This window comes from Bombus affinis, chromosome 6, assembly GCF_024516045.1.
Source record: "Bombus affinis isolate iyBomAffi1 chromosome 6, iyBomAffi1.2, whole genome shotgun sequence".
Lineage (NCBI taxonomy): Eukaryota > Metazoa > Arthropoda > Insecta > Hymenoptera > Apidae > Bombus > Bombus affinis.
The window spans coordinates 522,795-538,419 of record NC_066349.1 but is presented as its reverse complement, the minus strand read 5'-3'; the positions used below and the strand labels follow the sequence as shown (position 1 = coordinate 538,419).

The following is a 15,625-nucleotide window of genomic DNA, read 5'->3' as shown; positions in this document are numbered from 1 at the left end:
ATTAAAAAATTTTTGTTAAAATACTTTTGAATGTGTATGTTTATATTCATGTTATGTTCATTTTTCCGCCAATTTTCTTTACCAAAATAGGTGTACGCTCAATTTTGTGAGCAATTGTATGTGTCTTTTTATATAGAACTAAATATGTGTATACCTATTTATTTATTAACGCATATTTTATTTATTTCTCATATGTTATAAAAATTTATTGGATTTGGCTTGAGAAATATTCTCATTTTAACGTAACATATTATTATATTTATGATAACATCTAACTATCTTATAGATACTACTAGAGATACATTTGATAAACATAACAAGGTATTTAAATATATGTATATACGTGTGTAACTATACTTCTTTATTAAACAGCAAATCTATCCTTTGTATGTGTTTCTATAGATCGATATCGATCAGATTATGTCCCCATTGAAATCAGTCAACTTTAATTTAAGATATTCTTTCTTTAAGTATTATTATAATAAAATGCTAGTAAATTTGTTTATTGTGTCGTAACAAAAGTGACGAAGCTGGAGACAGGTATTAGATATTCTTGAAATGTTATTATGTAAAAATGAACGTGCGAAATAGAATTGAGAATACATTTTTTTTAGACTAGACTACATTCAGAGTTTTATTTTTACTACATAGACGATAGACAAAGGTAGATTTAATTTTATTCGTTGCATTCAGCTTTGCCGGTTCTTCGAAGATTATATCTTTATTAGATAGATTATTGAGAATGAATAAAAAAGACAATAAGAAAAGAAGTTATTACTGCATGAGAAAATAATCCACGATATTGTAATTATGACTAATTTACTACTCTATTGATTTTTCTGTTTTCTTTCATTGCATTGGGCAAATATTTTGATAAATAATGTATATTAGCATGAGATGTTCCGTTTTTATTTCTAGTCCAAACTCATTAGAAAAGTTCATTAGGAACTTTCTTCTTCTAATTGTAAGTCTCTAAAGTTCGTTATAAAGCATCGCGTCACATTTTTGCAATAATATTATAATATAAACGCATATTTTGGAACATGCAATGAGAAAATAACAATTTTGATCTGGAGTATAGTTAAATTACAGCCTAAACTAGGAAATTTTAAATATCATATAGAAAAAGTATGGAAAAATATACTTATGGAAAGATATATTAACGGCAAAGAATTCTGCTAATAACATTACGTAATATTGCTACAGTATTAATATACTACTATAATATTCTTTTAATATTACTATAACTATTCTTTACATTTATATTGCAGTAATATTTTGCCTCGTAGTGCAACATTTCATCAAACGGTAGATGAAACTGGTGTTGCGATAGGTGGACATTTACAGAGGAGCGAAACTATGCCACATTCTGTTGCACAGCAAAGTGAGCAAGATAAGGAAAGAGAACGGTTAGAAATAAGCAGTCTTTGGTCACAAAAGGACAGCGTTACTTCCAGTCTTTCAAGTTTAGGCTCCAGTTTGAAGTTGAGTTTTGGGTAAGGTAGACATTACTAATATTTATTATCACGATCCTATAAAGTTATTAAGTTAAATTAAATAACCGAATAGACAATATCGAATCTTAGTTTTCTTCTTATTACTTTTTAATATTTTGTGCGTAATTGATTAAAATAATTATACAAAAGGTTTAACTATTTACTAATAATAATTATTGAAGTAATTGTGTAGGTATTAAATATTTAAAAAAGAATGAACTGAAAAGAATTGGACACTAAAAATAGAAGAATATTCTATTAAATAAAAAATTTATCAAATGGACGAATTGTATATCAAAAGTAGATCATTAAAAACAGTTTCGGTAAATAAATACTGAGTGAATAAAATAGTTGTTTATTTAAACATTGTATTAGAAGTTAATGAATCTTTTTATTAAGGGCAGAATACTATTCTATTTCCATATATGTACTCGTATGTATGTATGTATGTATATATGTATATACACAGACATTAGACCAATTTCATTTGGTTTCAATGGGAACGTAATCTAGGCTCGTTGTCATTAATTCTGTAGTACGTTGAAGTGCGTTTTATAATAGAACGCGTTGTAAGACTTGTTTATCTATGATTAGAAAGTCACCGAAGTTCAATCATGAGAAAGATAATTTATTTCATTTACCTCTCAAAGGTTATACTCTTCTATTCTATTATAAATTTCTGTGAATAGTCAGGGATAATTTGTATCTTACGAATTTTCTTATAAAGTATAGGATTGTTTGCGATATCAAATGTCAGTCTTCTTTCTTGCTAATTACAGTGTAGTTCTAAAATATGTTTCGTTGAGTTTGAAGATTACTATCCTCTTCGTTGCTTAGATTGGCTACATTCGTCTGTGTGGAACTTTGCTGGAACACAAGGATATTTTGAGTCATTTCTACATGTAACTGATAAACAAAAATTGAAACGCAACATTTTTATTCTCCTATTTTGATTCGCCTCATTTTAGTTTAACGTTTAGATGTTAAAAGCATCTTTTAAATCCTCTATCATTTCGTCTGAGTTATTGTTATTATTACTCTGTATCTTTTACGTATTCAGCTTAAAAAAATTACTTGTATCAAATTATGTGTTACTTGAAAATATTTATATATTGCTGCATCCCTTTTTATACGGTACTTTTCTACACGATTCATGGTTACATACACGATTTCTTAACACGTTTCATTCATAGATGATGGTTTTTTAACGCGTCCTATTCACATTTGGGCGATTTTCTTCACTCGTTATAGTTAGTTTTATACGGTTGCACATTCATTAGTTTGCTGAAAATCATACATATCCTATACAAGAAAATAAAATCCTTCTTCTTTCAAATTGAATATATGTATATGTCTATTAAATAGTGTTTCTAGCGAATGCATATCTATATTTTAAATCGCTTCTTGTATAGTTTGCACTAGTTTAACGCAAGTTTTATGCTTTGTTACAAATCGATCTTTGCACGACTTCTTTATACGATTTTTTTGCACGGGACGTAACCGTGTGAAAGGTGGCCCAGGTATAACTTGTATTCGAAACTCTAATTTTTCGATATCATCATCATCATCAACAGGAAGATAAAGGATACATATTACTGTAATGATTGATCTTACGTATGTATGGCAATAGATGCTATTTTCCTTGCATCTGACTGCAAAATGTAAGCACATTACAAATAAAGTGAGTTCCAAAACTATTGGAACTTTAACATTGTCTTCCAGGAAAACGCTCGAGTTACGCTTGTGTTACGATCCGGTTCTTCGACACTTTCGATCCTCATGATGAGTACATTTGCTCGCAGATTTTCACCGATCTAGGTCCAGAAGTATAGAATAACGCTCGTAACAAATCATTTTCAAGCACCCTGTGCAAGTAGAGACGAGGTGATTTCTTATGAAAAAATAAGAAGAAAATGTAGAATAAAATTTGTTCATATGGCTGTTCGTTTTCGAGAAAATCAAATATACATTTATTTAAATATAACTAATTTCGGGTTGGACAACGATAATTATTCGACAGGAGGTCGTATCACGTGGGAAAATAAATCGAGAAAATAAATTTGTTTATCATACGCGTGTATTAGATCAATTCTTAAAAATATTCAAATTCTATTCTCTTGAAAATGAGACCTTATGTGAAAAAGTTGTATTCCATATTTTCGCATGCATTTTAGAACAATAGCCTGCTGATTGTTTATTCATGCCCAGTAATTAACGGTAATTAACGAAGTCAAGCATACTTGACAAATGTTCATTTTCTTAAAAACTAAGCCTCGGACAATGACATTTTATTCTGTATTTTCTTGTTGTTCTTTTCTCGATGAATCGCCTCTTGCCTGTTTGCACGTTATTCGGTCGGATCCTGTGTATATTTACATTATAGATATAGGTAGGCTAATATCAGCAGTCAGTTACATCAAGTCAACATCGAGAAAAATATTTGTTTCAGTCCTACTAGTTTGACAGGAAAGAAATCCAATGAAATAATACTCGGTGGTTTAAATAGTCTAAAATCTGCTGCCACAACAGTGGTAAAAAAGTTTGACGAGATCAAGGAAGCTATCTCTGCGACAAGTACCCCTGTGAAAATAAAGGAGCGCGACTGTAAAATACCACATGGAGCATCACACGAGTCGTTGGACTCGATGACGGATGGTTCTTTACAAGACAGAAACGAGCCTCTTAAAGTATCTGGTTTGTAACATATAGTTTACCATCTCTATAAAAACAGATCATAACAAGTATAGTGTAAAATATGGATTTTAAATAATTCCTTGTTGTATCGAAATAGGAGACGGAACTCTAGATCCTTATACGTTATACGATTTGACTGAATGTTTATATCCAAAAGGATCGAGAGAATTAGACGAACGGATCGCTATTGAGCTTGTACTCTCTAGTGCGAGTAGATGCCATCATTGCGCCTCTATCCTTTACGACGAAGAAATAATGGCCGGTTGGCAACCAGAAGATTCAAATTTAAATACAGTTTGTCAGTACTGTGACAAAGCAACAGTACCTCTACTTACTATCACAATATTAGATTATAGGTACATAAAATTTATTAAGTTATTATTTGATAAAGTATAATCTTTCTGTAAATTGCTTGCGTTATATTATTTGTGCATTTTCATATTTACAAAGATGCGAGGAAAATGAAAAGAAGAGTGACCCTCTAATGGGAGCTTTGGTTGAATTACTAGATAAACCGAAAGAATTATTAGAACCTATCACGGTGCCATACTTGAATCCTCTAGTTTTAAGGAAAGAACTAGAAAGTGTTTTAAGTCAAGAAGGTGACGCGTGTCTTACTAAACATAAATTTATCGAGGAACATCCAATCGTATACTGGAATCTTATATGGTATTTCGAAAGAATTAATTTAATGAGTCACCTTCCTGATCTGTGGTTAGGCAACGATAAGAAAAAGGAACAGATAAATTACAGCGCTGTAGGTGTCAAAACTATGTGGGATAATGAAAGGCTTCACATGGATCGCTTGCCTATGTATCTTCAATGGAAACTGAACATCGCAGATGACAAAACGTAAGTTAAAATTTCTCTAATACATATTAATGTAATATACGGCAACATGTTATCCTTGAATTTCCTATTTTATTGGGGCAAACATACGATATATCTAATATTACCTATAATCTTCGAACAAGCGTTTAAAGTAACGTTTATTTTCGTATGGCAAAATTCATACCGCAAGGATGAAATCTTTCAAGTTTATCTATTAAGTTATTAGCATATATTAAGATAAGTAATCACAAAATAACTTTAACAGTTCATACGACTTTAAATAATACTAACGACATTGTAAAGTTCGAGCTATCGCGGGGAGACGCGGTCGTTAGAATACGCGTCAACGAGAGTCGTAAATTCCCGTTACGATTAGAATAATCGACACCACGAATAGTTCGATCCCCGTATTTCGGTTAGGATAATCGGGGTGGTTGATGCGGTATAACACTGAGAGTCACAGAATTATAATAATGTATATTTCCAACAATTAGTCTACACGATTGAAAAGATATCAACAATTAACAACTTTATCGCACGCAGATAATATAGATGTATACAATATAGAGCAAGGCTCTTACAATTGAGCTTAGTCTCTTGGTGGACGTAGCACGATATGATACTTAATAGAATAAGCGAATGTTTGGCAATGTCGCGGATCGACTTGAATTTTGACTCAATGTGTAACGTTCGACGCGTCACAAGGAACTGATCGACTTTAGATGATTTCTTTGTCTCATCTTTAAGACGACCCCCACTATACTTAGGTCACGCCACCGTTCGCGCCTATGATCACGTATGTCTGTTCTTGCGTGGAAAACGTAACGGACCAAATTCGACGTTTCGAGAACTCGCTGCTTGGCGACAGCTATGCGCTCGTCGATACATTGTATATGATCCGGCGGTCAGATAAGACGATCTGACTGAGACATTGTAGGGCCGCGAGTGAAGGTTAGAAAATACAGCCTGCGTTAAGCCTCGTGGCGTAACAACATAAATATTGTATTCTGGATGCACAGGCGTAATGTCGTGACAGGGTATACTTTTCATGAATATACTAAACAGAAATGAATGAGATTTTTTTCATTACTAAGCAATTGACTTTTCTTCTTCATTTTTCAATTAAATAACAAACGATGATAGCGCTGTATCTGAAAATCGACGGATAAAATTCATTCAAGTACGAAATCTATACATATATCAAACTTTCCACTTTGAATCCAATCGATCAATTTACATCTTTACTATAAGTTCCCTCGCTATAAGTTTTACAATACACGAATGCTACCTTACTATAATCATATATAGGTAGATAAATCTAAATTTACTGTTTATATCTTTATATATTACCCCTTTTAATTGTACGTTATTCTCACCGTTATCATCGAAAAATATCTTTTTTGTAAATTGACATTTTTGAAGTTTAATTGGAATAATATTTTCAATTTCATATTTTCAAACTCCTTGAAATTGTTATGTACATTTTTAATTATGTTGATTATGTTATCATATAATTATCCACTGTACATCTTGAACTTGTAGATTGCAACGATATGCCAACAGCACTTATTCTATTTGAAGTTCCCTCCCAAATATATGTTAATGAGACAAATTCGATTTCATCCAGTTCATTAAATAACGTAACTGCTTCTATTTAAGCCTAAACTGGCTTTTTACATTAATTTTTGTTTAATGCTGTTTTAATGTTAATATAATTCTCTTACAAACACTTACTGCACAAAATCATCTTATATTTGACAAAGCTTTTGCAGTAAGTACTATTATTGATATATTTTTGAATTAAATATAGAAGTCGAAGCTAGTGAATTTATTTATTTCGTGTAGTAATTATAAATACCTCTGCCCGGGCCTCTCTTTCCAGCGGACCCTAAGCACTTGCCTAGTGATAAACGCGGCCCTGTATGCATATATTGAGTTGGCAACTAAGTGATTGCGGATTTTGTCAATACCACCTAATGACAAAATTTCCAATCACTTAGTTGCCAATCAATATGGTTGTACATATTTTGCTCCACCGTTCGGGATACTGAAGAATTTTATGCCTTTACCGCTTTGTTTATTGTTTTCGTGCAATGACTACTTCACGAATATAAAAGCAGACTCAGTATCGAGGAAGTAAACCTCTCGTAACCATTTTTAATGTGATTGGAAATTTATTATGTATTATGGACGTTAGCATGATGCGATTACTGTGAACAGCCGCTTTTTACAGTATCACGTCGGTCGGTAAAAGAATAGAATTTTTGTGTTAACTGATTAGGTAACCATACAGGGCGAGTGAATAAAAATTATCACTTGAAATAACTCGTTATCTATTGACATTAGTAACAGTTGTTTGAAATAAAATTTATTATATTCGAAGCGAGGAAGGGGGGATGCTGATCAGATGAATACATATATCTTGATTTTTCTAGTGCCAAATATTTTCTAAGATATCAAGGTGACTTAGTTTCCTTTTAACGACAGCCTGTATTTCTTGTATACTCTGTTATAGCCACTAAAAAAGACGAAGGTAATTATGCACAAAAGGGGACGGTCCCCTTAAAACATCTAACTTATACTAACTTTTAAACCACGATTCCTTCCTCCCTACAGCATATCTCAAAGTCAAAGTAATTGGAGTTGAAGTCTCCTTTTGTGCGTTATTATCAAGACGAATTCAGCGAGCTATAATAAAATAAGCTTCAATTGGCTTTGAATTTCACAACGAACTTTCTATTGCCCCTAATATCGGCTGAAGTTCGCCAATTTTTCATTCATATTGGGATTCAAGGTCAACTGAAAGTTAGATCATAGATCATTGAATTGTAAATTGTATTATATAGATCGTTCTTACTCTTTTCACATTCGTAAAGACCATATTACGTGCCGTAGAATATATTACTTTGTTTTAATGTACTACATATTTTTTACTATATATGTATATTGTACATATTTCTTTATTTCTTTCTCTTTTTTGTTCAACTCGCAAGGATCTCTACATATTTTCTATCGATACTGTTCTCCTTTTTTCGATAATTGTAATGTCATCTATAGGTCTTGTGTTTCTTTCTATTTTGTTGCTTCCCGTCGCTATATATGTGATCATGTCTCTTTGTAAGAATCATATTGTCTTTTTGTAAAATCAAACAATCCGATGTCAAACAGAGATTACTGTATAGTTGACAAAACGAATTTATAATTCTTGTCAACGCCTACACATTTTCAGTGACGTTTCGTTTAGAACTTGCTTTACTTTTCTTTTTTATTTACTTGATTACAGGATATAAAATACGTTTATAATTATATTAACATTATCCTTGTTTGTTCCAGATTAATGCAGTCAGTGATCACGAATGTTCGTCGGAATGATCTAGCGGAACCTATAAAAAGAGTGGCCTTAGAAAGAAATAAAAATCAATCGACTAATCAACCGCTATTTTCTATATATCGAGATATTTTGTTTCTGGCATTTACAGTTTTGGGGAGAGGGAATATTGACCAAGGTATGTTGGTTTTTATTAAATTAACATAGAATATGTCTTATTATTCATAATCATTGGAACACTTCTGTAGTGGATCCGACTTTATATACATACCTACACGTTTAACATTGTACATATTCCTTTCCCTTTATTTACTTTTTATTATGAAGTTACATAACTACAAATAAAGAATAAGTGATGTAACGAGTTTACGAAAAATTACGAAAAAATGTACAATCTCGATTGATAAATTTTCATTACTTTATTGCATGTTTCAAGTTTCTGCACAAGTGTAAACATATATTTCATTTTTAAAAATACTTGCGTTTTTGTTTCAAAAGGTGATTAGGTTTTATACTTTCATTTACTTTTTATTTTCCAATGTTTTTGAATTATACGATATTACTTTGACAAAGACAAATGATAGTTTACTGACGACGCAAGATGCAGAAAGTATACACACGTGTGTATATATGCATACCTATTTCCTCTTACTACTTCTTCAAGCTATCAAGCTTCAAAGCGTTCTAGCTTTCTATAACTAAGAACCAGGATATTAAAATATAATAGAACATTGATTATATTGTCGGAACCATGATTTTGGTTGAGTGCCGAGATCCCCGTAGCCCATAGCTCTCTCTCTCTCTCTCTCTCTCTCTCTCTCTCTCTCTCTCCATCTTTCTTCTCTTTTTTTCTTCTTTACAATAGAATAACTTTTTTGAAATTGGGCCAAATGGCATGATTTTTTTTAAGCAATTAGAAGGATTAGTTTACTAGATGAAGTGTAACTAAAATTTTCAGAAGGTTGCAATTTGTCGGAATCGCGAAGAAAAAAGTAAAGCTCGCTTTTAACAACTTCTTTAACTGGGCCTGTAATGAGAATTTAAGCAATACGTTTTGAAGATGTATTGGTATATGCTGAAAATTTTATCGAAATAGGCGGTTGATGATGAAACAGGCGATAGTGATCGAAAAATGTAAGAATCTTTATATTTTGGGCCGAAACTCGTGAAAAATTGCGATATTTTGTACTGTGTCGTTTAAATTCTCAATACAGATAAAAAGTTATAAAAAACGACCTTTGCCGTTTCCTTAGCGATTCTGATCAATTGCAACTTGTTCAAAACTTTATTTATGGGTCACCACCTACTAAATTAATGCTTCTAATTTCTCAGAAAAGGGAAAGAAGTCAGATCGTTTGGACCAGCTTTAAGAAAGTTGTGTATCTTAAAGTATTCTAAAGAGTATACTAATACTTTCTATACCTATTGTACTATTGGATGAAGTAGACGAATTTACTAAAGCAATAAGCAATTCTTCTACCCCTCAATAGTATTTCCATTGATACAATCAATGGATCAGGATCTAATCGAAATTTTGTTTAATTCTAAAAAGGATTTGCTACGAAAATTTATTGATAGTGGAATAAACTTATTAAACGTGTATAAAGGTTTTAATATAAAAGATTGTCGTTATTTAATGATATAAATTCAGAAACACCATGTTCGAAAAAGCATAGAATCAATTATTATTAAATAGTGAAATAAAATACACTAAGAATCTGGAAACAATGAAATCCACGTAATTCTTATATAGTTTTATGCAATATGTATACATACATACATATATATATATGTCGGATTGAAGTCAGGATTATGGAGATGGGCGTTTAATGAATTTTCATTAGAATTAGCCATTGTCGTGATACAACGGAGAGTTTATTAGCACGGGCTTATTAACAAGATTAAGCACTCGTAGCACTAGTGATAATGACCTTAGGTTCGAAACGAATCCGCGGTCACGGGATGGTAAACGTATGTTCTCGCACAGTTCAAGTCTAACTCTTTGTTAACTAGATGTGAGGTATTCACTGGTTGTAAGATAGTACTGTCATTCGTCGATGAGATCGTACGAAAGAATGAATCTCCGTCTCGACGATGCCGTCGAGGAGAACTATAATGGGTGTGTCTAAGGACACGAGATCCTCGGATTCGTCAACGAAAGCTTTCGTTCCAAAGGCGAGGGAAATTAGCGCTGTTGCTAATTGGTCGATCTCCATATCGGCGTTTTGAAAGAGATGCTGGCCGCCCTTGAGGGGAGGTTGTTGACGGGGGGCATCGTTCGTGGAAGATAGGTTTCTCCTATCTTCCCGTAGTTGCAACAAAGACTACTTGACGGACTTCGCTTGACTAAATCTTAAGATCTATAGCGGGTCCTCGCGTTAGCTAAACATACACCACAAAGGCATGCCGACACCCGGCGATCATCTTACCCGGAGGACAAAATCTGCGTGTGGCGGGCCGCGGGATAGAAACTATCGAAGTATTTACTGCCACGTATCGCTACGACTATTTCTTTTAAGGAGAGGTATAGAGTTACTCTGTGCCTTTGTTAGATAAAACGTTCATCCCTTTGACCGCGGCTACGTTCGGCGACTGATTGTCGCCTCGAGCCCAAGCTCATGATCATAAATCTCGAATAATCGGAGCGGCATTTGTTTAATCTAAGTTACAGAGTTGCGGTATTCCCGCGAATCCAAGGAGGAGTTCCGGTGTTCTTTCATCTCCGACATATATATATATGTATATAACAAATAATTGAATCGAACATCCTCTAGAATATCTAATGAATAACTATTAATCATTGTCATATTTATATGAATGATTTATTTGTTTTAGGTGTTTTCGATAGAGAATATACACTATCTTTGGAAAGATTAACAGAAAAAGAAGAGAAGCTGTTATGTAAAATTGATGCTCCGCCCTCGATGATGTCAGTATTTTGCAGACATTACTTTAAGCAACTAAGTGTGTAAAGTTAAAATCATCGGTATTGAGAAAGATGGTGTAACATATTGTAAGAATGAATAGTACATTCATGAGAGGCGTTACAGATTTATCTGTGATGCCTGATTTTTGGTGTAGAACAAAACACGTAAGATGTCAAAATTGATAGTAAATTATACATTTTAGATAAGTATTTATGATTATTAATTTCGAATAAAAATTGGTGATTAGCATTGTTTTAAAAATTTTGCACTTTTTTTCACGACAAAAAGATAAGGGAGTAAAATTTATCTGAAGTCGTAAATATTAAATATTTGATTATAGAATGACGTATACTTCTTTTCATATTTAAAATATGCGGTTACTATCAATAATTTTCTATTTAGAAGATAGTTGCATATATACTTTGTTATTAAAATGTGAATATTCATAGTTATATGTATCAACGCGATAAGGAAAATCATTCAGTACCAAAGAATCTGACTTGGTTTAAAAACTATAAATTCATTTGTTTTAGTTGGTACTTTCACAGTGATGAAGATTGCATATAATCCTCGATATTCAAATTATTTTATTACGTTTCAAACATCGTTTGCGATATAATAATATGAATCACATGCGCGCTCGCGCGTACGAACGTCAATTTCAATGTTAATTTTAACTTAAGTACGTTGCAGCAAAACCCTTTTGCCAAAGTCTATTTAATTTGATCTAGTTCGAAGGACAATATTCATGTTTTTATACTTTTGAGATGAAATGAGAAATGCTGCTTATATTTCTAGCACTTATATTTACGAATTATGCTATAATATTTGCAAAATAATTTACAAAACGTATTCAAATGGAAAAGGTCTTAAAATACGATATAATGATAATTATTTACGATTATCTAGGAAAATTAATATTTTAAACTAGATATTTGCTATGCAATTTTATGTTTGTTGCATATCATTTTATTTTTACGAAAGATTTAATGTGCAGCGTACTTGAAAATTTTCATCTACTATACTTTCATACACACGTATTTGCAATTTGTTAGTTATTATGGACAGTTGTCAAGTATTTTAATATAAGGAGGAATGTTTGATCGAAGGACATTAAATGGAACGCCATTGAATATTTTCTGTTGTAATTAAAATTCAAGATGTATTATTCGATTCTAATTGGAAATATTTGCAACGAAATATATTACTTTGCTGAATATTGATTTTTAAAAGTATTTTGATGCAGAAATACTTATATAGAACATAATATTATGTATGTAATATTTGTAACATCACTTTGTCGTATAACTTTTCGTTAAATTATACAATAGGTTGGTTCATAAAAATTCTGTTATATTATGCATACATAATTTAATATAACGATGCTCTGCACTTTTCAATATGATGAATCTTGTACAATAAAATACTGTGTATTCGTCTGCTATTAAATTATGAATGTAAAACATAAATAAAAGTCAGTCATGGTATTTTACATAAATGAGTTTTATCGTCAATACATTTTTTACAATTAATCCTTGTTCCTCAATGACTATAAGAAATGTAACACGTTTCAGCTAGGAATATTAACACATTGAGGATGGTATGTTATGATAAGCATATAGCCTGAATTCCCGCGTATTTTTGCAGTGATTGAAAAGATTCAAAAGAGTATATAATGCTATGTATAGCATTTAACGAGTGTAATATTTTATTAAAAATCAATGAGCAGATTTAAAGATACTTTTAGTAATGTTTTTTAGTGTGATATACTTGAAAACAATTTCCCCGATGGAGAGATACTAAGCGAAATTTACAAATATATCGTGTATCGTCCCTTCTTTTGTTGCAGTATATACGCGGCATTTTCTTCTTGGATATTTTTGTTTTTCAATGGCAACAGTTTGTTTCAAAATATGCTGCCGCATATTTCCAGGCAATCTTCGGACAATCCCGGAACTTTGAACGAACACGCATCTAGCAAACTTTTCAACATGATTTTTTATGGCGACTGAGGTGATGTGCGTGATAGGTATGGAAGAATCACTCGGTATTGTTTAACAATAACTGTTTATTTGCTTGTGTTCGTGGTATACACTAGCGCGCCGAAAGCACGGTACAATTATCGGTTCAAGATTACAAGTTCAAGCTCGGCGCGATACTTTACGCGGTGGTTCGAGTCGAGACGATTGCACAGATGTCGAGAAATTCAGCTTCGCTATTACGTACGACTGCGGACGAACAATTCAGACAGGCGTCTTGTGGTGGCATTTGGCTTGTCGAGTGCCGCCACAGCGACCAAATTCCTTAAAAATCGGAACGAACTTTCCGAGCGACCAATATGATATCTAACATATTGATAACTGTTTCGTATTATTCAAACATATAAAGTAAAAATACATTCGTAACATTTTGTTTATAGTTATTGTTATAAACATATTGATTATTTAATAGTAGTTAAAATTTTGTATAGGTAAGACGTGAATTAGCGTTTTCCGTGTTCAATGCGTTTACCGTACCCACCCCGAACTGTAATACGGTTAGAAAGAAAAAGTAATTCTAATCGACAGTAACTGGCTCAAATTTACGGTTTCGCCGTACATCGTTTGCGTTATAACATAAACCGAGTCAGAATTTTGAAATCCGCGTATTTCCTCCAACATCATTTTCAAGAAACTTTGACCGTTCTATAGAATATCCGAGCTTTTCGTTTCCGAGTCGTTGTTTCCAGCATACTTTCTTGGAGTTTTTTAGGACTTTTTTAGTTTATTGCCTACTTTTGCTACGGTTAATGTTAAGGACACACGGAAGTCACGTGCGCGTCACGCAAGGGTCTATCGATACCAGAACTAAGATTCTGAGACTAAGACCAAGAGTGGCTATCGCGTGGGGAGATCACTTTTCGTTACTTTTCCTCGATTTGTTTATCCAATAGAGTATCTACATCGACCGCTAGGAAGCCAATTCCAAGAAAAATGCCTTTACTCGATCCGCGTGTCCCATCACGCCATCACATCTCGTTAGAAGTGACAGCTGTTAAAAATCTGACGAGACACAGCATAAGACACATTATGTTCAAACAGTTAACACGTTTATCCGTCACATAATACATAGATATAATTCGCTTAAATAAACATCTTTTTTAAGAAAATTTTTGATATATTATTCGAATGCAAGTGCTTGAATACTTGAATACATGTCCCAAGAGTGTCTTTCTCTTACAAACATGTCACTTATAGCAATGTATTTTTATACAAACATGAAACCTAATCTGTCAAATATTGTGGTCTTTATCTTAATAGAACAAAATGGATCATACATAATTCAATAAAATAATATAAAATAAAAAATGTTTTGTACCTATTATTTCCTTATAAAACGAAAGAAACTTCGGGGTCAACCTAATATATATCGAGTGGTAGTTATTCGCTTGAAACAGGTTAGGCAGTAATTTGTCTAGCTGATATCAATCGTCCATGTGAACGAATGCAACTATTATACAACCTCGAGAGTTATGAAAATTAAATTTCAGATGATATGCAGTGAAATTTATTTGCGATAGAACGATTCGAAACTCTTATTTTATGGTTATGTATCAGTTTTTATCAACTATGCCATGAATCGTGCAGCTAAGATTCTAATGTCATTACCTATGCATCAGTATGGTATAGTTAATTATAGTATAATAATAAAAGCGTAAAAGTAAATCGAAGGCATCCGAGGGAACAGGATTAGAATTAGAATTTTAATGTTTTAAAAAAAATATATTCTAAGAGGTTGCCAGTTTTGAAATCTTTCTAGCTGCATTCCGTTTTACATGAATTTACGAAGAACTTGATTTAAATCAGAGTACTATCTAGATTAGGAAGATTCTGCAAATCTATAACGCTAACGAAATTTCATTCATTTTTTTCCATCTGATCGACACATTCGGTAAGGATCTTTCTTCTTTAATCTTCACATTCTTTTCCTTCATCGACATTCATTTTGATGTATGATGATATGACATAGCCATAAATTAGCAATAGAAAAACCAGGGGACCTAACGAACATGCTGCAGACCATGGGAAACAACAACGTAGACAGCGCCCCAGGATCAGAAAACAGTAACAGCATGGCCACCTTTGACCCGGACCAGGGCGGCACCCCCGGCAACACTCCTTCCGTAAGAGCCAAACCCATACCCATAGTATTATAAATAAACCTTCCCAAAATCAACTCTGGACACTCTGTTCTAACATTCTTAACCGTCATTCTGTTAAATTCGCATAATAAACTCTGCCAGCATATCTAAAGTCTGAATTTTTCTTGTCGTGCTCGTGAAACGTTTAAACCTACGCGAAATCATTCGA

The 15,625-nt window shown here is 32.7% G+C and overlaps 1 protein-coding gene across 4 annotated transcripts in view; it reads left to right on the top strand.

Moving 5' to 3' along the window:
* Positions 1 to 12,774, top strand: part of LOC126917839 (DENN domain-containing protein Crag) — a 46,244-nt gene extending 33,470 nt beyond the window's left edge. For 3 of the 4 annotated variants that reach the window (XM_050725164.1, XM_050725165.1, XM_050725166.1), the window contains 6 exons: positions 1,272 to 1,496; positions 3,946 to 4,190; positions 4,288 to 4,546; positions 4,641 to 5,042; positions 8,355 to 8,527; positions 11,185 to 12,774. In XM_050725164.1, the coding sequence (XP_050581121.1) occupies positions 1,272 to 1,496; positions 3,946 to 4,190; positions 4,288 to 4,546; positions 4,641 to 5,042; positions 8,355 to 8,527; positions 11,185 to 11,321 (1,441 nt within the window). In that variant the 3' untranslated portion in view covers positions 11,322 to 12,774. The remainder of the gene's footprint in view (positions 1 to 1,271; positions 1,497 to 3,945; positions 4,191 to 4,287; positions 4,547 to 4,640; positions 5,043 to 8,354; positions 8,528 to 11,184) is intronic. The other variant, XM_050725167.1, reaches the window with a different exon arrangement.
* The last annotated feature ends 2,851 nt before the right edge of the window (positions 12,775 to 15,625 follow it).